The 24727-nt window shown below is 43.2% G+C and overlaps 1 protein-coding gene across 1 annotated transcript; it reads right to left on the bottom strand.

The window, feature by feature from the left end:
* Positions 1 to 446: 446 nt before the first annotated feature.
* Positions 447 to 24727, bottom strand: CHPF (chondroitin polymerizing factor). Its single transcript, XM_081934167.1, has 4 exons — positions 23924 to 24727; positions 9956 to 10520; positions 8894 to 9076; positions 447 to 2606 (listed from the first exon to the last, which is right to left on the bottom strand). The coding sequence occupies exons 1-4, from the start codon at positions 24226 to 24228 to the stop codon at positions 1341 to 1343; spliced, it is 2319 nt and encodes a 772-aa protein (XP_081790293.1). The 5' UTR covers positions 24229 to 24727; the 3' UTR covers positions 447 to 1340.

Below are 24727 nucleotides of genomic sequence, written 5' to 3'. Positions count from 1 at the left end.
TATGACCTTCCTTTTCCACCCACAGGTTCTTTTGCGGACTCACCTTCCTGTTTCAGCTGAGCTTCCAAATCCATTTTTAGTTTTCCCACCGACTACGAAGACTCTTATCGATAACTATTCTCCAACAGGAAATAATAGGCTTGGAGAATATTCTATAAAATTGGAGCAGCGTAGCCAAAGGGTGACTGGGATTTATAGGCAGCAGTTAGTTTTATCTGTTTTTTCGTACTTTTAGACATACAGTAAAACCTAAGATGCTAATTCCACAGCTGTTCTTTTCGGGCTCTTTCATTTAAAAGATCCAGCTGCTCTTCTTCAGTTTTAGGGAGCACATGCTGATTTCCCAGAAGTTCCATTGTATAAATAGTCCCCATCTGCTCCACAATCTCTCTCTCTCCCTCTGCCATATACACAGAGCCATCACAGAAAAATTATCAACACGCACCTTGCTTTTCACTCCAGTTTATTAAAATGTAAGGTTTTTTTTTTTTTTAATTGCTGAAGTCCCGTTAAATATAATCCCACTGGAAAGCCAAACTCCATCTCTTCCCTCCATTCTGGGCTTGCCAGCTCCCTGATCCAATGCCAGGCTGCCCAACGCATGCCCCTGCGAGTTCTGGGCAAGGGCGTCAGGCTGCGAGACAGCCACCTGCAGAAAACAAAATGGCAGCAGGCCAGGGCAGAAATGGGGCTTGACCCCTCAGAGCCAGAACCAGCCTGACCTAAGGGGCAGTTGAGCTCTCCTTGCAAGAGCCGCGACCGTTCCCTTTCCCCTTTGATCCTAAGCAGCGGCTAAAGCAGCCCGAGTCGTGGTTTCCATAAAGAGTGTCACGGGACAAGTAGAATACGACAGGGATCCCTCAGCCCTCCCACCCTCTTAATGAGCAGCTGCAAACCAAAGTCCAGAAGACTGATTCAGTCGCTCCCCAAACCGAGCAATCCTGAGGGGCTGGCTAGCACTGCGTCCCCAGTGGTCCCACAAACCAGACGCCCACAGCCTCCTCCACACCAACACAACCCCATCTTTGCTGATGTTTCTGAAAACCCTCCTAGCTGTCTTGGCAGCCACCAGGCAGGAACTGGGCCCCGAGCCATCCTGCCTGCCGACCCCTGTCGCCTGGGAGAGAGGTCTCCTCAACAAACAGAGCAAAGACAGCCCTGGGGTGGGATTGGACACCGCCCATTTCCATTCTCTTCCACCATCCCCAGTGCCATCTGTAAAGCCAGCCAGGACACCCGAGGTTCAGAGCCTAAGCAGTCATTGTCAGCTCTCCTCTGCCATGTCGGGAAGTGAACGAAGGGAAGCGGATGGGCTGAGAGAGGCAGGGGAGAGCTTGGCCTCATGTACTGTTGCCCTGCTCCTGCTCAAAGAGCACCATGGCCAGTTGGGACCGGGAGCCCAGGCCCTCCAAGCTGCTCTGCACGCAACGATGATACTGCTCCTCGCTCAGCCGGGGATTGCAGATCTGGGGCCTGAAGGGCTGCAGGAGGGCAGGCTCAACCGCACGGAAGACGTGCAGATTGGAATATTTGACGAAAAGGTCGTAGATGTCCATGGTCTCCAGGAGATCCTCATTGTCCTGCGCGTCGGCTGCCATCCGGGTGCGTGCCGCCATATAGTCAGCGTTGTAGAAGCAAGCTTCGTTGAAAACCTCGCGATCAAAATGGCCGGCATCGCGCACGAGGTCTAAGCCAGAAAGTGGGGGAGGCTGGTTATGGAAAGCAATGGTGGGGTTGTAGCCCTGGAAATGGATGGGGAAGAAGACCTGCCAGCTGTTGATTGTGTTCATGCGGCACCGGTTGAGGAACTCAGTGGTGACTTCGGTGCTCACTCCGGCCACAAAGAAGAGCGTGTCTACCGGATGCTTCTTTGAGATGATATCCATCACCTTAATCTGGGAGGGCACATCCGTCTTTACACTAATCCAAGGAATCTTCACCTGAGGGTGGCGCCGCTCGTACTCTGTGATGTGAGCTTTCACACCCCCAAAAACATCATTCTGAGCCACCTTCTGGGCTTCGAAAGGATCATAGATGAAGAGGAAGGTCAACACGGCATTCTCAGAGTTCTCAAAGGCTGCTGCGGCGTAGATGTCAAGGAAATGGGCGGCGTAGTCTTTTTCTGAGGCCGTCAGGGGCAAGATGACATTGACGCGGCTGGCTTCTGTTACATAGGGCATGGGGATAATCTCCACCTCACTAAGAGGGCGCAGGAGATGCACCCGTTTGACCAAGGAACGGCTGTGCCCCTTCTGGGTCACCACCTCCAACTGCAGATCCAAGGTGTACTCCATGCCCCGGGTAGGATCGAAACGACGGTAGCCGTTCAGTAGCTGCTGCTTGCGCACATGGAGCACCGGCTGGTATCGGCGGTTCAGCTCTTCTACGGCCGCGGCAACCACGTCAGCTACGTCCGCTGCGTCTGCCCCTTGGAGCTCACACTTGGGGGCCCCGTCCACACAGGAAAAAGCCGCCTCTTCGGTGAAATAATCCCAGTGAAGCACCTCAAAACGGGTCTTTGGCTGGAAAGGCGGAGGAATGCCGATAGGCCACGTGCTACTCAGCTCCCCATCTGCAGAAAGGCTGCTGGTATTCTGGATCTCCAGCTGCAAAAACAAGGTAAGAAAATTAAGGTAAGTTCAGAAACATTTTCTCGGCTAAGGGCCCTAAGACTTGGATATAACCATGCTGATTCCAATGGACAGTGACAGACCTCACTCATAACTGATTTGGGTGCTAAGCCCTGCCCCAAACTTGTTGCTAGAGGAGGGGGAAGAAAAGGCTGACAGGTGAAGTCTTTCCCCAAGTCTACACACCGACTCCAATTCAGATTTCCCAGACTGAAAGCCACTTCCTACAATGGCCACCGAATTTAATAGCAGGAAAGGAGGATCAGAAAACAACAGGGTTGCAACCTTATGCTGTTCTGCCACCTGGTGGCAGCATGCCCACAATCAGAGCTCAATTCTGGGGATAGCAATCTCTCTATCCCCAGGGCCTAAAAAGAAGCCATTTAGAATAAAGAATCTTAAACCAAATCACTTTCTATAACTCTATCCTGTTTACTAGAACTTCTATTCCTTTTGGAATTGCCTTGACTGAGCCTGGGATGTTTGCATTGAAAACTCATGCCTACACAGCACAATTCTTCTTTGCTGTTTGACTGAAAATGTGGTCCAGATTATGTGTCTGCAGGCTGTAATTTCATTCTTAATTTATCCAATGTGTATACAAATCACCTCAAAGTTTAATCCCAGCCATGCTGGTCTGTATGGATAGTTGCTTCTTGAATCAATGTGTGTTGTTTAAATGCCCAATGACAAAATGTGAGAACGGGCCACTTTCTTCTCATTCTCTGAGCCTCAATCTTTGCTTTGTTTAATTCTGCTTCCGTGAGCTACTATTTTCCTGGCAGTGGCCTGTCCGTCTGCTTCTGCAGCCTAGACTACTCACATATGGAAGGGAAAGGTACATTCAGCCAAGAGCAATGGTCAAAATAGTTAACTGTCATCTTTTGATGTCTTGAGGACAAATGTCTACATTTGATTTTTGTAATCAACTGGGCAGGAAAAGAAACAGCTGTATTTTTCAGAGTATAAGATGCACCAAGATTTTGAAGAGGCAAATTTAAAAAAAAGTTTTTGCACTCTGCAGACCTCCCAAAAACGGACTGTTTTTTTGCGAAAATGGGCCCATTTTTTTTCCAAAAAAGGGCATGAATAGCCTTTAGGAGGCTTGTAGAGTGCTCCTGGAAGGGGGGGGGGGCAAAAACGAGCAAAAAACAGCTCGTTTTTTTTGTCAAAGAAAAGACATGCATAGCCTTTAGGCGACTTCTAGAGTGTTCCTGGGGGCTGGGGGGGGGGGGAAATTGAGCAAAGAACGGCCCGTTTTTTGCTCATTTCTGCCCTCCCCAATCCCCAGGAGCACTCTAGAAGCCTCCTAAAGGCAATGCATGACCATTTTGGTGAAGGGGGCGGGGCTTCGGGAGGCAAAAAATGCTGTATTCAGTGTATAAGACGCACCCAGATTTTCAGCCTCTTTTTTGAGGGAAAAAGGTGCGTCTTATACGAGCAAAAAATAGCTCATTTTTTTGTCAAAGAAAAGACATGCATAGCCTTTAGGCGACTTCTAGAGTGTTCCTGGGGGCTGGGGGGGGGGGAAACTGAGCAAAGAACGGCCCGTTTTTTGCTCATTTCTGCCCTCCCCAGCCCCCAGGAGCACTCTAGAAGCCTCCTAAAGGCAATGCATGACCATTTTGGTGAAGGGGGCGGGGCTTCGGGAGGCAAAAAATGCTGTATTCAGTGTATAAGACGCGCCCAGATTTTCAGCCTCTTTTTTGAGGGAAAAAGGTGCGTCTTATACTCCAAAAAACATGGTACTGAGTACGAATTAGGAATCATTTAACCTCCACGAGGCCCAAACAGCCCATTTTTCTAAGTAGCACCTTCATTAGGAAACATCCATCGAAGTCTGCAGAAGCCTTCCGCCATCTCCTGCAGTGCGAACAACATTGGAGGCTTTGATTTTTGAGACACTAAGCCTTAAAGCCAAGCCTCCTTTTATAGGTCTTCAATTCCACGGCACTAAAATTCCACTGTCTGGTTTTTTTATGGTATATTGCATTTAATTTATGCCACATTAGCTACTGAATGCTTATTATGATGGCATGCACGTGTCAAATTAGTGATTCCTCAAAAATAATTCCAATTTAATCTGGCCCGAGGCTCAGCTCCGCCATCAAAGTTTGCACGACGTACTTGCTTCTACTATTATACGATCCTCTGGGTGTACATTTCTGTCAAATGGTTGGTCTAGACATTAAAAACTCCCTGAACAGACTGGATGCAGCATTAGCGACAGAACTTCAAGATCCTTTAATGCGGCAACCTCCCCTCCCCTTTTACTTGCTAACTGCTTAGAAAGAGTCCCAAATCTAAAACAGGAGGAGAATGACCCATAAATTGTATCTTACTCTGCAACAAGTCATGAGTGAGATTAGCACAACATTTCCCAGAGGGAGTTTACAATGGTATTTATTACCCTTTGGAAGCTATTTTTCAAAATTCAGGGAAAAGATCATAGCGTTTGGATTTTTGTTAACTGCCCAATTAATACATTCTAATCATTAAATTTAGCAGATTCGTTTAGTTAGGAGCAGACACAATAAATTACAGAATCAGAGGTCTGGAAGGGACTTCAGGAGTCTTCTAATCCACTTCCAGGAGCCTTGTACCATCCCAGTGAAATGGTTGTCCAGTCTATTCTTGAAAACCTCGAGTGATGAACCATCCACAACCCCAGGAAGAAAACTATTCCACCGATTAATTGGTCTCACTGTCAGAAAATTTCTCCTAGGTTGGATCTCTTTGACAAGCTTCTATCCATTACTTGTTGTCCTGCCCTCTGGTGCCCTGTAGAATAAGAATAACTCAATTCTCTCTTCTTTGTGACAGCTCTACAAGTACTGGAAGATAGTTATCATGTCCCCCTAATCCTTCTCTTCAATAGGTTAGCCATGCCTGGCTTCCTCAACGGTTTCTTCTAGGATTTAGTCTCCAGACCCTTTCATTATTTAGAGTAAAAATGTCACCCCTGTAGTTTATCTACTCAGATAGCAGCCAATGGTCAGCGATTACACCTTATCTTGGTGACAACTGAATACCAGCCATGCCTCCTTCCCAGGAAGTTTTCAAAGACTTAATTCATCCAAGCAGCAGGTTCTCTTTCTATTCCCCGCTGAAAACAGCCTCCCTAAAAGGATAAGCTTTCTTTCTTTCTTCCCCTTTCTCTATTTTTGTCCAGTTACTTTAAAATGTATTTTCATTTTTATTGCTCGAAAGACTCCACATGAGTTATATGAAACTGTTTATAAATATAGTGGAGACGTGATAGAAATAAATCACTTAAATATCTATTAGAACCCAGGGCAGCAGACTCCTATATTAATTCACAGCAATAGAAAGAATGAAAGAAAACCTGTAATAGCGAAAAATATTAGTATAATACTATTAAATGAAACATGATGTATTACAACTGACAATGTCTTGATTCCATATTTTGCAAGGCTGTATTTGTGTCTTCATATGTTGCTGGTTTTACATAAACTAAAAGATTAATAGCAGAGCTATGAAGGCATCAGTCACGCCAAAAACTTCTTTGCTTCTAGAATTCACAGTTGCAGACTATGAGTCAAGATTAATTTTAGGAGCCAGCGCTAGGCTCAGCAGTGAAATTAGCAACAACAGACTCCTGTCTGGACTCATCTGGCAGCTTTCCTGAAGCAAGCTAACTTCTACATTTTTCCTTTGCCAAATTTCTAATAAGGAAACTGCTATAAGAATACACACAGTAAGATTCAATGGGACAAATAATGATGGGGGGAAATTCTTATTTTATTTAGGTAAGACACTTTTAATTTGCACATTTTTAAAAGAACTAACATGTCCCCTAGTGAAGTGTCAGCAAATATATCTAAACCAGGGGTATCAAACTCATGGTGTCACCTTGTCATTACATGATGTACTGCAACTTTCCCCCCCCCCTTGCTAAACTGGGGGTGGGCATGGCCAGCGCATGATGCATCCAGCCACTGGCCGTGAGTTTGATACCCCTGATCTAAACTTTCAGAAGCCAATATCAACTGCATGTTGTTGGTCCATCAGAGAATCAAAGTTGTTGGTTCACTATACGCCTGCTTAGTGGGGGCAGAGGGGGGAGAAGGTTAATCCTTCTTCTGCCTACTCATTTATCCCTGGAAATCAAGAATAATAACTTTTTCTCCAAAGATGTTGAGACTCTAGAAAAAGTTCAGAAAAGAGCAACAGATGATTAGGGGACTGGAGGCTAAAATATATGAAGAATAGTGGCAGGAATTGGGTATGTCTATTTTAATGAAAAGAAGGACTAGAAGTGACATGATAGCAGTGTGCCGATATTTGAAAGGCTGCCACAAAGAAGAGGGCACCAAAGCCCTTGAGGGCAGGACAAGAAGCAATGGATGGAACCTAATCAAGAAGAGAAATCAAGGTAGAACTAAGGAGAAATTTCCTGACAATTAGAACAATTAATCAGTGGAATGACCTGCTTCCAGAAACTGTGAGCACTCCATGACTAGAAGTTTTCAAGAAGAGATTGGACTACCATTTGTCTGAAATTATATTGGGTCTCCTGCTTGAACAGGGGGTTGGACTAGAACAGGGGTCTCCAACTCCAAGACCATTGGGAACCGGGTCGTGCAAGTTGTTGGTGAGCACACGTGCAGCTCCATTTGTGTGAGCGATGGGCACAAGCGCAAACGCCTGCTGTCCACACAGAACCATCCCCTGCCAAGCCTGAAAGATTGTGGAACTGCTGGACTAAAAGACCTTCAAGGTCCTTTCCATCTCGGCTATTTTGTTATCAAATGTAATTTGAATAGAAGAAAAGGCTTTTGCGAGGAATGGTGGTCAGGAGAAAGATGAAGCCCATAAGCATGTAAATAAACCCCATATTTTCCTTCAACATCTGACCCTTTCTCCTATATTTCAAAAGCAACCATTCAGAATTCAGAGCTCTGGTGAACATAGAGATCAATTTACCGACGTGCCACTCAAGACTAAAATAATCTCTTTAACTGTACTGCTTAATGAGTTGAGAAGGTTGCAGGGGATAAGGAAGGCTAAGAAGCAGACAAGAAAATATAGATCTCAATATCCTTTGTTTGCAAAGAACAAGCCTGTAGAATGTGGCTTCTGGAATTCTTTCCAGCCACTTCATAGCAGCTTCACTCCAGATACGGAGACAGGAGGAAATGGGTTCAGATCGGAAGAGAAGGCGACATTTTGAGCAGCTGCCCAACTGCCTCTCCCGCAAGGATCCATGGAAGGACTTTTTCTGCATTTCCTTTCTCCCCAGCCTGATCCAGATCATTTTCAAACTCAGTATTGCTTTAACATGCTAAATCTGGTCCTTTTTTGTTCAGTTTTGAAGAATTACAGAGGGTCCTTGTTTAACAACCACTTATGCAGTGACCATTGAAATGAGCGATGGTACTGAACATGTGATACTTATAACAGGTCCTCAGAGTTCCAGCTGTTACAGCATTCCCACATCACGTGATCACCATTTGCAACTTTGTCGGTTCTGACAAGCAAAATCAGTGGGGAAGCCAGCAGGCGGTTGCAAACAGAGACCACATGATGCCCTCACTTAATGACCTACGGGTATTTGCTTAACAATGGCAACTGGGAGTGCCAGAATTGTGGCTACTAAGAGATCCCAATTGTTGTAATTAACTAAGGATTACCTTGTTTGCTACTGGACAACAGATAAGTGGATAGCTCTATAAATAATTTATTTCCAACATGCTATTGGGTTCAAAAAAATAAAGCAGATTGATATTGCCCACATTAGAGAAGATACATTTTCAGTAGCGGGGGAAAAGAGGGCAGGACAGCCAACATTTATCGAAGCCAGAACCAGAGCCAGAAATGGATGGCACAAATTTTCTCTCTTGTCTTGTTTCAATAGCCCAACATCTTCTGTTCTTCTCTTTTTCTCTTCTTCCTTCTTATTAGAAGGAACCAAGCGAACCTGAGATCTGACCAAGGGCCAGTTGGTCTACTTCGATCTTAACAGATGTGAGAGGGGAAGTAGCTTTGATTATAATTCTCCCCAACGGTGTTGAATTCCAATGCCCAGAATTCCACAAAATGGCACACTAGGTGAAGACTTCCAGAAGCTGAAGTCCACCAGGTTAAAGAAGAATGTTCTCTTATGGGCACTGCTCAACATGACTGTTTTTTCTGATAAATTAAGGTGGCAGCCGAATGAAAACAGGCATGTGTCAAAGGAGTCAAGGGACCCTTGGATCAGCTGCTCAAAGTCCTAGAATGTCAAAGTCTGGCCCTCTTACCTGTAGCTGCTGGATCTCTTGATAAGTGTGCTCCAGCTCTACACGAGCAAAATGTCTGTGCAGCCGATACATCTGGAGAGGGTCCAGCACTGGGTGAACAGCGAATGCAGCATTGAATTGCGGATCGCTCTCCTTCTCAGGGTCTGTGTTCTTCCCAAGCTCAAAGTAATGGTAGCGTAAGCCCTGGCAGAGGAGAGGGAAACAAGCACATCAGTCGGGAAATTCAGCCTTTCCAACAAATATACCCAGAGGCTAACTAGCACCTCTCTCTGTGTTTTGCTAGCAAAAGGAAAGATTGCTGAAGAAGCTCAGCTTTTAGTTGGGGGGCAGATAGGACCAAGAACGTATTTCATAACATGCTCTTCTCTCAAATCACTTCTGATCTTTGAACTCTGCCTTCTTTGAATAAAAACATCCAATGCCCAAAATATTCTTGTTTTTTTTTCTTTTTTGCTTATTTCACCGCGGTTCAAGTCATCCTGCTCTTGGATTGGACTCCTTAGTTTGGGGATGAGATGGAACTGAACGGTTTTTAAAATGTGCCTTTTTAAAAAAAAATTAGCTCTCACTGGGAACAGAAAGAGTACTAATTACTTTAAGTCTCAAGGGCTCCTTACAATGAGAGGCAGCATCAGAATATTGGATCCCTTTTACCCAGAAAGAAAAGTTTTGCCCGAACTAAAACAGTAGTTAGAGCTACAAAAACAACAGCTAAATAACATTCCCTCAGTGAAAAGCTCCCAGCAGGAAACATGTTCCACCAGCAAAAGCATCTCCAGTCTCAAAATGATTCATAGATATATTTCTTTTTTTAAAAAATCCCATTTTTCCAACCCATTTTTCTCTTTGATTCTGAAAGCCCAAATGAGGTTTTAGGATAACTTGAATAGGAAATATCTGATAACTGTATATCAGAATTCTCCTATTTGAAGCCTCCTGGGATAAAAGCAAAGGGTTTCCCTTCTTTTTCCTTCTTCTCAAAAGTAGACTTGGCACAGGCCAAGCTCTCCCCACAGGAGGAGGAAACGAGGCACGGCCACCTCAGAGGGAAGAAATCCTCACCTCCTGCTCCGCCACGCAGTCTACTCCCGTGTAGTCGATGATACAGCGGCCCAGCCACTCATCAGGGCGTGCGCTCAAGATATCGTTCCGGCAACTTTCCAAGTGAGGCTGCAAGCGCAGGAGCAAAGCTCGGGAAAGCAGGTAACCAAAGCCCCCGTAGCAGTAGTGTCCCTGAGTGTCCCCACCGATGAACTCCTCGGGTCGGCCCATGTAGAGCAGAGTGTCGATGCTGAGGTGAGAGGCCAAGTGGTTCACCCGATGGGCTTCAACGTAAGTATCATCCTGCACCAGGAACACCCAATCAAAGTCAGACAGGTAATGGTCTATCACATACTTGACAGTCTGGTACATGTTCCATATGGGCCTCTCGTCTCCATGCGTCACCACCGTCATGCCATGGGGCACCTTGCGGCCCCGGGTGCCTGTGAAGTAGATCAGGCGCTCCAGCCGGTGGCCGAGGGTACGATTCACTGCCACGGCCAGCGAGTTCAACGTGTTCTTTGAGGTCAGCACACCCACAAAGAGACGCTGCCGCATACCCAGCTCTGTGCTGATATATCGGGTCCTTCAGGAGTAGGAGAGGGAATGCAGAAGAAATGAAAAAGGAAAAAGAAAACAAGACAGTTAAGGCTCCTCTCTGCCCACAATCACACCTTTCCAATCGAGGAAAGGGCATCTCAGCCCTGCAATTCATAGCCATTGGCCAATCTCTAAAAGATGTGCAAACAGTTTCATTATCAAAATGTCCCAAATGCCCCTAACATTTTTTGTTCCAATGATATAAGAAGAGATCCAATGCCAAATAGCCTGTTCCTATCTTACCAGCAAGGTCAGAATCGCATTTGAAGGTTGGGATGTTTAAAGGACAAAATGTTTTGCTTATTTTACTAATCACCTTCAGGATATTTGAAGAATAGGCACCACCTAGTGGAAGTTAGGCACTGACAATGGACATATTTGGAGACCTCAAACTCAAGTTTTTTCATAAGATCCACTGTTTTCACTCCTACTTGCTCATGCACAGAAGAATCTGCGTAAGGTAAAATCAGCTCTTATTTTGGTGCTGCAGTTATAGCATATACAGTAGAATGCCTGTGAAAATACAGGCTCCATATGGTCGAGGAAAATCATGTTGATCTTCACCCAACCAAGGAAGGTAACAAGAGATGATATCTCAGTGGGAAAAACTCATGAGACTTCTGTATTTATATAAAAATCATAACCCCTATGCCTAAACTATAAAAAAAGCAATTTCCATGTACTGCAACCATATACACATTAACTTTTATATAAGTAAATGCAATTCACAATGAACTGATATTGTGTGACCTGCTCCTATTCACTTCACCACTTAATCAGCCACACGCTGCTCCTTCCCAATAAGCAATGGTCATTTAGACATACTTACTCTTGTTATTGCATATACTAGTACTACATACAGGTTCACAGATACCCTGTTATCTTTACTCCCACTGCGTTCTATCTTCTTTCTCTTCCCATCATCACATTTCTGATCTGGAAGCTTCACTTCCCAGGTGTGGAGGAAGGCTTCATACTTTTGGCTATCCTACTCTGTAAAATACCATGTACATTATTGTTGCTTCATCAGTAATAATGCTGTATATTCAATAAGTAGAGAGCCAGGTTAAAGACACCAGGTTAGGAACCAGGAAAGTTTCTGGTCCCATCTTAGGCACAAAGCCAGCTGGATTACTTGGGACAGTCACTCTCTCCCATCCCTAGGAAGAGGGCAGTGGCAAACTACTTACAAAAATGCTGCCAAGAAAACTATAGGGAGTGGTCCAGCCAGGGCCAGGAGTCAATTTAACTGATTTAAAGGATACATAAGTTACATCACATCACATCAACCTGTTGCAGTTTAGCAAAAGCTACAATCCTACTTGATTCAACAAGCACTGTACTATGCTTACAAAAATGCTAAACATCACTATGTTTGTAGCAATGTTTCAGAATGTTGTGATGCGTTAAAACATTGGGCTCCCTCCAATTAAATACAGTAGATGTTTCCAACCAGCTAACTATTGAGTGCTGGGTAAAGAAGGGGGGGGAAAAAACCTTTTCAACATGTTGCAAAGTATCTGTTTTCAAATAAGATGCTATCAGAGGAGCCTCTTTTGGAAACCCACGAACAAGGTGATGACCGTAACAGGTCAGAGTCTGGAGGGCATTAGGGGGTCCCACTGTCTGGGAAGGACTAATAATATCCCAGAGGGTCAAATCAAGTTAGTAAAAGAATGTCAACTCTTTAGCCCTGCTCTTTGGAAAAGGACACAAATAGCCAAGAGTAAACAGACTTGGAGCCTATTGATTTATGCAAACAACTGTGAATCGCATACACAATCTGGAACAAGCAGATTGTGGCCACCGGATCCAATTATAATTCTAGCAATGAGAGCCCAAAGACGAAAAAGGAGCTAGGCAAACCTCAGAACTTACCAGAGAGCAATTTTATTGCCCTCAAAGTTCTTTACTCATTTCTCATCTAAAAAAAACTCTCACTTTTCCATGAGGTTCACTTTTCCATATAATTCTTTCCACTAAGGAAACGTGAATCCATTTTCAGGTTTTGGAAGCAGGGCTCATCCAAGATGAACTATCCAGCATAACAGCAATGCCACAGTAATATCTACATTCAGTTTCTATAACAAAAAAAATGACTTTGTAAAGTGCCACGTAGTTTGGAATCATAAAGTTGGAAGCAGCCATTTAGGCCATCAAATGTAACACACACACACACACACACGCACACACGCACACACCAGTGTAGCAATCCAAAATCCCAGAAAGATGGTTATGTAGCTTCTATTCGAACATATTAAGTAAAAAGAAGCCTATTAGTGATCAAGGTAATTGGTAAACCGCACTTACGATAAGGCAGGATATTTTAGCATTCAATTGGAATCTGTCTTCCTGTAATTTAGATCTGCTATTCTATGGCCTATATTCTGGAATAAGAAGAGAACAATTTCTGATCTTCCTGTTTATTCGGGTATTTGATGTTTTCTCAAGGCTAAACATATCCAGTACCTTTAATCTATTTTCACAGGTTTTAATTTCCAGTCCCCTATTTCTTTGCCCAATTCCTTTTTTAAAGCGCATAGCACAGAACTAAACAGAGTGTTCAAGATAGGTCTAACTAGCGCAGAACAGAGTGGCACAATTATGTCTGCTGTTGAAAATTAGTTCCCTCTTGGTTCTGGATTATGTCCACAATATACCCACATTCAGTTAAGAAAGTTACCAATCGAAAATGAGATTACATCTCAAAAATGAGATTAAAGTTGTTCTTGGTCAATCCATGCTGATGGCATCCCGGTCCAGTAGGGGGCGCAATTTGGGCATCCTCCTTGATGCCCGGCTGTCAATGGATGACCATGTGGCAGCCGTGGTGAGGGGGGCGTTCCACCAGGTTCGCCTGGTGCGCCAATTGCGCCCCCTACTGGACCGGGATGCCCTACGCACGGTCACTCATGCGCTGGTGACGTCCCGCCTGGATTACTGCAACGCTCTCTACATGGGGCTGCCCTTGGGACGCGCCCGGAGACTGCAGTTAGTTCAGAACGCAGCCGCGCGGGCTGTGATGGGGAGTATGAGGTACTCCCACGTAACACCTCTCCTGCGCGAGCTGCACTGGCTACCTGTGGTTTTTCGGGTGCGTTTCAAGGTGCTGATTACCATCTTTAAAGCGCTCCATGGCACGGGACCTAGTTACTTGCGGGATCGCATCCTCCCACATACATCCCTGCGGCCAATTCGCTCACACAGGGAGGGACTTCTCCTGGTGCCGTCCACCAGGCAATGCCAACGGGCGACACCAAGGAGTAGGGCCTTCTCTGTGATGGGCCCAACCCTCTGGAATGACCTCCCCCCCGACATTAGAACCACTTCTGACCTCCGCTCCTTCCGGCAAAAATTGAAGACTCACCTGTTCCGATTAGCAGGCCTGGCATAAGTACAACTGTCCCTCCTGGCAAATGTATTATTATCTGGTTATCTTAGGGTTTTTTTAATTTGTGGTGTCTGTTTTAGGGATTTAAAACTTGTATTTATATAGCTTTGTACAGTTCTTTTAATTGCATTTTAACCTCCTCCAAACTGTACATATTTAACTTTTTTATTGTATTTTGTGATATTTTCTATGGACTGTACACCGCCCCGAGTCCCTTTTGGGAGAGGGGGCGGTCTAGAAGCACCAAATATAAATAAATAAATAAATAAATAAATAAATAAATAAATAAATAAATAAATAAATGCCTGATAATAATACAGAAATATAATAATAATAATAATAATAATAATAATAATAATAATAATAATAATGATGATCAGCTGCTGAAAAAAAATCGCGCAGACTGATTATAAATTGCGGCACAATTCAGTAGCACAAATGATCCACTGGAATTTGTGCAAAAATTATAATATTAAAACAACAACAAACTGGTGGGAACATAAGCCTGAAAAAGTCACCGAAAATCAGATGGTCAAGATCCTGTGGGATTTTCGTATACAAACAGACAAAGTACTAGCGCATAACACACCAGACATCACACTGGTTGAGAAAAAGAAGGTTACAATCATAGACATCACAATACCAGGTGATAGCAGAGTTGAGGAGAAGGAACATGAAAAAGTCGCGAAATACCAGGACTTAAAAATTGAAATCCAACGATTATGGCACAAACCAGCAGTGGTAATTCCAGTGGTAATCGGCACACTGGATGCTATTCCAAAAGCACTGGAATTACATTTAAAACAGTTAAAACTTGACAAAATCACCATCAGTCAAATGCAAAAAGCTGCACTGCTTGGATCTGCACGTATATTACGAAAATACGTTACGACGTCCTAGGCCCCTGGGTGGGGCCCGACTAGTAATCAATGCCAAATCCGGCGAATCAACTGGCCGCTGTGATACAATCGTATAATAATAATAATAATAATAATAATAATAATAATAATAATAATAATAATAATAATAATAATAATAATAATAATAATAATAATAATAATAATAAAGATCTTTACAGGTCAATTTCTTTATAATTGATCTAGAACCTTTCCAATTATCAATGTCAGACCAACTATCAATAGTTTGCTGGGTCTTTCTTTTCCACTTTCTTAAGTTAAGGTCCATATTTCTAGTCATCAGACACTTCATCAAATCTCAAGGTTTTCTCAGGGACATTATAAAAGGGTTTGGCCATCTCTCCTTTAGTACCTTTGGAAGTGTCCTGGAAGGTTTTTAAGTCATTCAAAATCAAGCAGTATCGCCTCAATTTTCTATCAATGGGAAGCTTTGTCCTGCCTCTTCACCCTGCTTTTCACATTTTCAAAATGGAACACGCTATTTCTGTTGAAGATTTTATTAAAATAGGAGATAAATATTTCTACTACTTCCTGCGCATCTGTACCATTTTGCCTTCTTCCTGCAGTCTTTATTTTTGTTTTGAATGTATCTACTATGCCAGTCTTTTTTGTTGTGGTTATTCTTACCATTTTCTATTCTGGGTGTTCATTTGCTGACACAGTTCAACTTCATCCCTTTGTCAACTGACTTTCATTCTACTTCCTATATGTCCTCTTTTTCATTTCCATTCAGCTTTTTGTAGAGCCCCCACAGGCCTTTTTGGAATGCCCTCCATTTTTATCTTAACTAGAATAGTTTGCAATCTTCAGTGACCATATTTTCTTGGAAAAAGTAAAGGACAAACCTGAAAAAGGAGCAAATCTGAAAGAGGCTCATATAAACATTTGTAAAACTTTGCTTTACAAAGGGAAATTCAAGAACAAATTAAGAAAATGAAATTAAAGAAATCTAATGGATTACTTTCTATAATAAAGGACATATGGTTACTGCATTCTAATGTCATGTCCTTAGGAATTCCCATCTTTCTTAAGGTCTTTTTCCTATTAGCTTCTCCTCCCATAGAATCCTATTATAGCTCTAAGTTTATTATAATCCACCTGTGAAGATATGTGTTTGACTAGTATCAGTTTTCTATTTCTTTTAAAATCAGGAACTCCAACCTTACACAGTCACTGCCCTCCAGTGTACCTGCTACTTCCATTTCTTCAGCTAAGTCATCTCTGTTGATTAATATCAAGTAAGAACAGCTGATCATCTTGTCTTCTTTCACTCTCTGAAGGAGATTATTGTTGGTAAGACAAGTCAGGGATTTCCTCAAAGGACAATGTTTGGCAGAAGTTGTCTGCTGTCAAATGTTGGGAGTAAATGATTACTGTGTCAAGTGACTCTGGTGTACAGTATTGTGACTACTGTATACATAACCATAAGCCAGAATCCCAGCCAAAGAAATAAATCAAAAGCCATAGACATCCTGATCCAATCTGCTTTAGTACAGTACAGTACTCTTTCCTTCTCATGTCAGATGACATTGGGTGCAACTACCAAATCAGTCTCCTGGAAAGAGTTAATCATAATCTCCAGTTGAGCTGAATATAGCAAGGACAGCAGGAAGGACATGAGAGGAAGAAGAGGGGAGGGTGTTATAATTAGAATTCAGTGTCCAAAGAATCTGTGCTGCCATCATAATTTCTGCAATGGCAAGTCTCTTTTTCTCTGGTGAGAAATGGATTTGACACTGGGTTTGTCCATTTCCCCCAAATATGTTTGAGATTAGGAAAAACCTATCCCATATTTTGAAAGATCACTAAATGAAAGGAAAAATTAGAAAATTAGTTTTATACATTCAGAATATATTGTGGGAATATAAAAGTACATAAAAACAGCATGTTATACAAATCAAGCCAATATTAAAATAAATCAAACTTATATACTCTTGTATCCTAGTTTTTCTTCAATCCTTCAAAAAGGTCAGAGAGCTAATCTTACTTGTCTAATACCATCCATCACAGAATTTTAAAAAGCTTCTTATATGCCTAAGCATCTCTACTTATTAAAGAGCTCGTCAGTACTTGCTAAGAGTTCATTTATTCAAGCACCAAAAGAAAAAAAATATTGGCAATCAATTCTGTTTATAATGTCGTTTCTCGTTTTATGAAAGCAGACAACTCTTAGTTCTGATAAATGTTGGCTGTGAATTCTTTGACTTAAAAATCATGCTGGTTTGTCTTCTTAGTTGTGAGTTGTTAAAATATCAAAAAGCAGAGCAACCTGTCAAGAATTCTGAAAGGAGGATGAGATGTCTTTCATGAATGTACAACTCTTGTTTGCCATGCTCCAGGGGATTTGATTTCCTATAACAGTTTTACTGATCCTCACAGTACGAGAAAATACATAGGAACTGGATCAGGCAAAGGATGGGCGAAAGCATTTACCTGGCTCAATATTAATACTACAGTGTTGGAAAACAGATGGCCTTTCTCTACAACTAGCTTCAGAGTTTTCTAATTCAAATGCAGCAGGAAGTCCTTGCTCTCCAGCCACTCCCATCTCTAACCTCAGTCACAGTAGACTCATTCAAAGCCTCCACTTCCTGTTCATTGCTCTCTCCTGTGGAAGCACAACCCATTCAATCTCTCCTCTCTGGACCCCTGTTGCTGATCTCACCCAGCACATAGAAATTGAATCTGGGGCCTCCAGAAGAGAAACTGAACGCAGCAGAGGGCATGATCCTAAATGTCAAGTTGTTATATATCCTCATGCAGATGGCAAAAAGGAACAAAGATGAGGAATGAAAAAAAAAAGTTCAGATCATCAGTGTCAGTAAATAAGGAATAAAGAATCCTATGCACATTGAGGATGGAAAAATAAAGTGCCAATTCTGAATGGGAAGACTGTGTTAGAAAGGTAGAGAGAACATATAGTGATGAAGACTAATTCCCAGAAGGTCATATGGCCTTCCAAGCTAGCAATTGGTAGAATTAATCACCAGTATTTATTAAATACACAGCACCTCTGTAACATTCTTAGAAGAGCAGATGTTTCTATAATTAGAGGAACTGACACTTTACTGAAAGGAAATAATAAACTGAGCAACAATTAAGGAAACAAAAAGAACATGCAACTACAGATTAGCAAATCTCCTAGCTTCCTCCATCTGCAGTATTCTCCTTCATGCACCTATCCACCCACAACGTGAAAATCTCTATACTAGAGTGATCTCAACATCATCCAACATTTCTCTGGCTGCTACACACAAAAGGGAAGGATCCCTGCAAAAAGTAATGGGGATTGTCCAGACTACATAGGCCAGTGATGGCTAACCTTTTCCAGCCTGAGTGCCCAAAGCGTGCGCACAAATGCATGCGCGAACCCCCCCAAATGCCATGCGTGCACATCCCCTGCATGCACCCTGTCTGCTGTGCACGCAAACTCATATGCCCCCCGCCCTTGTGCATGCTCCCCGCCCCCTGTATATGCGTGGCAGAGACCTGAAGACCAGCTGGCCAGCGGGAGGCACGCATGCATGCGTGGCAGAGCTGAGCTGGGCCAACGGCTCACGTGCCCCAGAGAGGGCGCTGTGTGCCACCTCTGGCACACGTGCCATAAGTTCCCCATCAAGGACATAGACGTTGGGATCTTTCATTGCATCCCTATGACGTTTATCAAACTTTGGTCTGAGTGCCACTTATGAGCAGGGATGCTGCTTTAGGTGTTTTCAGGACCCAGCTGACCACAGCCCTCCTCAAAGCAAACTCGGGTAAGTGCCAAGAACAAGCCAGAACAAGCCTATCTAGAGACAAGAGGCTTCAATAGGCCCTTTATGGAAAAAGAAAAATTTCCAGAAAAATCCTCCCCCCAACTCTCAGCTCAGTTGCCTAAAAGACCATGTCTTTCCTTTCAATTATGCCCAAGTCATTATTGAGCTTTAGAAAATCCCTGCACCCATTTCTTCCATACTGGCATTGTCCTCAATGCAGCCATACGCACAATGTTACCTTGAACACCAAGTATCAAGGATGGTGACAGCAAGGCATATTTTAGCTTTGCCGTTTGTCTGTAAGTAAGATGTGCACAATCCAACATGGCGCATCAAAAATTATCTTTCTGCAGGCCAACTTTCTCCTACTGCTACGGATGCAGAGAGCTTAAGTACGTCTAGGTGACCATCTAATTATCAGCTTGGCTTTTTCCCTCTTGAATGAACAAGGCATATACCACCACTTCTGCTACTCGGCTACTCTGCTGGGGACAATAGGGACTTATTTTACACAAGCAGCAAGTGTAGCAAAGCAGGGGAAGCCAGAGTCACTTAACAAACATGTTACTAACTTAACAACTTCAGTGATTCATTTAACAATGTGGCAAGGAACGTAATAAAATGGGACAAAATTCACTTAACTGTCTTGCTTAGCAACAGACCCAATTGGACCCAATTGTGGTTATAAGCTGAGAACTACCTGTATACATATTCTCTGATTCCCACCACCACCACCACCAAATTCCCCACATATACTGGTCCATCATCTGACAGACATATAGAGATGCAAATACAGGAGCAAAGAGCTAAGGAGCTTTTAAGAAAGGTGACAGCATGGTATAGGCTGCTGGAAAAGACCAGAAATCAGTGCATATATTTGGGGTGGGGGTGGGGGGGACATACAAATGAAGGTCCAGTCATTTCACATGGTCTTCAGAACAGTCTAAGGCTTTGGAACAGCACAATTCCAACGTTTCTACCGCACAACCAATTAACTATTGATGGCAGTAAAGCATGATAAAACAGGAACAGTTAGCTTGTAAGGACAGAAAAGGTGCTTCTGTAATGTTTTTATCCAATTCTGTGGTCAGAAGCCACAGGTCAGAAATGTATCTATAAATATGCCTCAGATGCATTTTAGCCCTCATTAGTTATTCCTATACATAGTCAAGGTACTAATTGGAGGTGAGCAGCACTGCATAAAAACAGTTTTTGTTTGTTTATTCTTTAAGGCAATGACAGACAAGCAATTCCTGCTCAATAAGCAGTAAATTCTTCAATCATAAGGAATGGCTGGAGGTCTACCAGAGGAATTTTGTTGGTACGGTTAGTTTCCCTTTCTACTTCTTGCCACAAAATAGATGTATGAACAGTCATAGGCTTTATAGCTGTAACACACTTTGACACACTTTGCTGTGTGGAAGGGGGAAGGAACTAGAGCATTTCTACATATAACGGAAGTGGCATCAGGAGAATTGCATTTTCTCAGTATAAAGTATTCCTTTTGACAGTTGAAATGATTCTTATCCCATATTTTCCCCCCAGAGTATTTAAGATAGCAGACATATGGATTTGATGATTAGAAACAAACAGTAGATAATAGAAAAATGAAAATTATGTTGTAAAGAGCTTAATGTGAATTTTGTCTGCTAATTTTGTCTGCTATGAAGGAAAGCCAAAAGCCATTTCCAAATATTTCTTTCTCTTTGTTTTTCTCTGCACTTTTGGTTGTGTTCTCTCTCTTTTAACTCCTACTCATTTTTCTATCTTAATTATTACTTTCTGTCAGTTATTTTTCTCGTTTAAAATGTAATAGTTATCTATTTTTAAAAAGAGTTAAAATGGAAAAAAAGATTACAGACTTAGGAATGCAGAGTCCCTGCAAGAGAAGGTCTATCACGAAAGAATACCCCTGAGTTAAATAAATTGTATAATATTTAAAAGACCTAAATACAAGTCATAAAGCACTTCATTTGTTCATTTGCCTCTGTTATGAATTCACTAGCTATATTTAGCCAGCCACTGATTCCCAATGTCAGTTCTTCCTATCTGCAATATGGATGAACTAAAAGTAAAGGAAAGTGATCTGTAAAATGCAAGGGATTAATAGTATCTAGTTGAAATAAATAGATACTGTAAGTTGCTTGAAAAAAAATAGAAATGTTTATTAGAGCTAGGCATAATTCCATATGATTTGGAAAAGTGCTTCAGACTAGACTAGACTAGGCTAGGCTAGGCACCGCGATCATTAGGTGAACAAATTGTTTATTATGGGGTGATTTTTGCCAAAAATGGAAGTAAATGCCAGTTTTGGGCAAAAACTTTGTAAAACATGGATATGTGATTATAGCACACTGCTGTAAATGTGGGCCAGTTGCCATGCACACAAAATGCAGTTACCATCACAACTTCATAACTGGGTGTCCCCAGAGACATCATTGTAACTCTGAATGATTGCTAAGCATCCAGTCACAAGTTGAGGACTACCTAAATTAGCAGTTCAAACTTCTGTATGAACCTGCAAAAAAGATGGGGCTGTTCTAATCAATGGAATAGTTAAAGGAGCACATATTTAAGGTGACTTTAAAGCGGTGCGTGTGTGTGTTTGTGTGTGTATAGGGGGGAGGCTGGAGCTTGCATGCCTTAATAAATAGAGTCTGAAGCACTTCTTCTGCAGAATGTTCAAAATGTCTAAAACCTTGACATATTATTTCTACATTCATTGTTCCAAAGATGGGCAGACTTCAGGCTTAAATCTGCTTCACTTTTACTAACCCCACAAATCAACCAACTACTGTAAAGCAGGTTGAGGAGACAGTTAACCTTCACCTCAGTATTTGTTCTGGATATCAGTATTAAAAGGGTTCAGTCCTTTTGCCAATAAAAGGGATGGTGAGACTACTTTGGATGTCTTCTTCCCTTTTGGCACTATTCTACAGCACAATTTAGGACTGGGGGGGGGGGGACTTCATTGCTGCTAAAGGAAACAAGGAATCAGAAACTTGTCCTGATCCCCTGCAAATCCCCCAGAAACCTAACAGCAGATCCTGATCTACTGTCCGCCCTTGCATTAATCTTATATATATAAAAAAACAACCATTGTCTGAGAATATTTTGAAAGAGTCCAAACAGTTGTATGAGTCAGCCCTCTCCTCCAGCCTTCTCAGGATAAGCCACAGCCACACTACTTAGTTTGTGGGAGCAACTGCCATCAGCACTCCTTCTCATTCTAGCCCACCTCTTTCTAAAGGAAACTATCTGCACAGAAGGACTTCCTGTGAACAGTGAGAGTGCAGCCCAAAGCTTTCCTGTGGGAGATCAGGTGCAGAGATCCATCAAGCTCAAGCCCCACCACCACAGAACAACTCTGCCAAAACAAAAACAAAACCATATGAATAATAGCCCTGTAGTATCATGCTGCCCTCACCCCACTTTTCCTCCCATCTTGGGGATCATTTAAAAAACAAGGCATAAATCCTTCTAAGCCCTTCAAAACTAGGCATCACGGTCGTATAGGAAGCTGCAACTAAATTATGATTATAAGCATACCAATCCTTCAAGAGGTGAGTTAAGCTATGACACTCACTAGTCCAGGATGTAAGATGACTACCAGTCTGCATAGCTTTAAAAAAGTCTCAGCCAAATTTACAGAGGAAAAGATTATCAATGATCATTAGTCATGCTGGTTATATGCCACAGTTTGATTTGCTGCACTGTTTACTAATTTTGACTTATAAATCTCTAACCACATTGAGTCTATAGTTTCCTTTCATATTAGCTTTTGCCTAATTTAAAATTTTCCACTGAGGCTTAATAGCATATCCCATTATAAGGGGGGCCCAGTCAGCAGATCTATGAAATGGAACCTTTTCTCTAGCAGCATCTCAGTTGTAAAAAAAAAACCTAGAATAAACCAAGCTGCCTCCAAGTAGGGTTTTAGGGAGGTTTTTTTGACAGGATATTTATAAATTCTGATAGCTATAGTTCACCTTTAAGAAACATTTTGTTTTTCTCATTATTTTAGTTTTTTCCTATTTTCTTAAAAATGTGTACATTGTTCTGAAGGTCCTGCTCTTTTGTTCTTATTTACAGTATTATGAATGGCAAAAAAAGCCATGCATACTACTGTAAATAAGAACAATACTGTTTATTTTCTAAATGCACTTGTGTTATCTAATAAAGCAGTCTGCTATGGGACCTGAGAAACACAAATACAACCACAAATGTTCTATATAGGCAGACCTTATAGGAGGTCAGACTACAAGATTTCAAGGCCCCTTCCAGTTCTATGATTCTCTGTTTTGGGCAGGACAAGAATCAGCATTTCCAGTTTCAAATCATACTAAGGTTTGCATCAGGACATACTGATTTTGTCCATGAATAGTACAGCCAGCAAGTTACCTGTGGTTTGTAAATCATGTCTATATCATTTATGACTCTGCAATTCTGGACAGCCACTTCCAAACAGAGCCAACGGATACACACAAGCACATGTATACGTACAGGTAGTCCTCAACTTACCACCACGACTGAGCCCAACGTTTCTGTTGCTAAATGAGAAGCTTGTTAAGCGAGTTTTGCTTCGTTTTACTTTTCTCACCACATTTGTTAAGTGAATCACTGCAGACCTTAAATTAGTAACATGGTTGTTAAGTGAATCTAGTTTCCCCACTGACTTTGCTTTTCAGAAAGTCACAAAAGGGAATTACGTAACTCCAGGACACTGCAACTCTCATAAATCTGGGTTAGCTGTCAAGCATCCGAATGCAAATCAGGCGACCGCAGGGATGCTTGCAACGGTCGTAAGTGTGAAAAATGGTCCTAAGTCGCATTTTTCAGTGCCACTGTAACTTTGAATGGTCACTAAATGAACTGTCGTAAGTCGAGGGCTGCCTGCATTTGTTTTGAAAATTAAGTCTGCGACACTTCAAACCTTCAAAGTGGTTTCCAATGCATTAAAATCAGAAAATTAAATCCCCTAAGCAATGTGGTTTTAGTGGGACCCTAAACTGGACCTCAAACCTTCATTTTCTAACTAGTACTTCGCGGGGCTATTCCGATGTAGTTCCAAAAACTGCTGTCATATGGAAGCAGACCCTGTTGCTTAAATATTGATGCTGGCAGGCTAAGAACTAAACAGACCCACCTACAGGCCTAAACCTGTTGCTGATCCACAAAAAAGGTTGGCTACAGGTTGTTGGGGCACTTGGCGCCCAAGCCAAATAAATAGTGGTGGAGGTTACACCGAGAAGACACGCTGATCTCCTTTGGGTTCTAGACCCATCTTCCGCCACCACCCCAGTTCCCCTTGCCCATTAGGTACCTGATGGTCTTTTTGGTCGCCTTCCCTGGGTTCAGAGGCTTGTAGGGCAGGACGCGGGGCTCCCAGCTCTGCTCGGGCTCGGTACCCAGCCCCCCGGAGACGGAGTTGGGTTTGCGGGCGGCGTTGCCCTGCCCTCCTGGATGCTGATGCTGCTCCAGGCCCCCTTCGCGGAAGCTGCCATGGCCGGGCCCGCAGGGCTCCTCCACCCAGGTGACACTGAGCAGGCTAAGCGTGAAACCAAGGGACACCCCGACCACCACAGGCCCCACGGGACGCAGGAGCGACAGGAGCGAAGAGAAGCGCATGGCACCGGCGGAGGCAAAAGCCGGACGGGACCCAGAGGTGGAGGGGGGGACGGGGACACCAAGTTAAAAGGGACAAAGGGGGGGCAGCAACAAGAGCCGAAGGAGCGCACTTGAAAGGCGGGTGGGTGGGTGGGGTGTCCTGGGTTAGAGAACCAGGGAGATCCCTCTTGAACCCGCAATACAGCACTCGTGGGGATCGGGGCAGCCGGGGACCATTCCCACGAGACGAGAGGGGTCCTGCACAGAGGGAGGGGTGGCTGCAGCTAAGTAACGGAGGAGGTGGGCCCGGCCCAATTCCGGAACCTTGAAGGAGCAGCGCCTATTGGTCCAGCCGTTCCATGCCGGCCCTAGAGAAGAATTGCGGGGAGGGGGGGGGAGAGAATCAGTCCTTCGCCTCCTCTCGCTGAACGGGAGTAGCACCGCGGAAACGTCACTCCCGCTTCCCTTGGAAGAGTCGCCGCTGGCGCTGGCGCCGCCGTCCGACGTGTCACCCTGGGTA

Source organism: Natrix helvetica, assembly GCF_964273705.1.
Source record: "Natrix helvetica genome assembly, chromosome: 1".
Classification (NCBI taxonomy): domain Eukaryota; kingdom Metazoa; phylum Chordata; class Lepidosauria; order Squamata; family Natricidae; genus Natrix; species Natrix helvetica.
This window is presented reverse-complemented; position numbering and strand designations above follow the sequence as displayed.

Excerpts from the sequence above, each read along its gene's own strand:
- CHPF (XM_081934167.1), bottom strand. The coding sequence starts at position 24,228 with ATGCGCTTCTCTTCGCTCCTGTCGCTCCTGCGTCCCGTGGGGCCTGTG. Across the intron at positions 9,077-9,955 it reads ACTGCGTGGCGGAGCAGGAG|GGCTTACGCTACCATTACTT; the intron begins GTGAGGATTTCT and ends CTCCTCTGCCAG. Across the intron at positions 2,607-8,893 it reads AAGAGATCCAGCAGCTACAG|CTGGAGATCCAGAATACCAG; the intron begins GTAAGAGGGCCA and ends TTGTTTTTGCAG.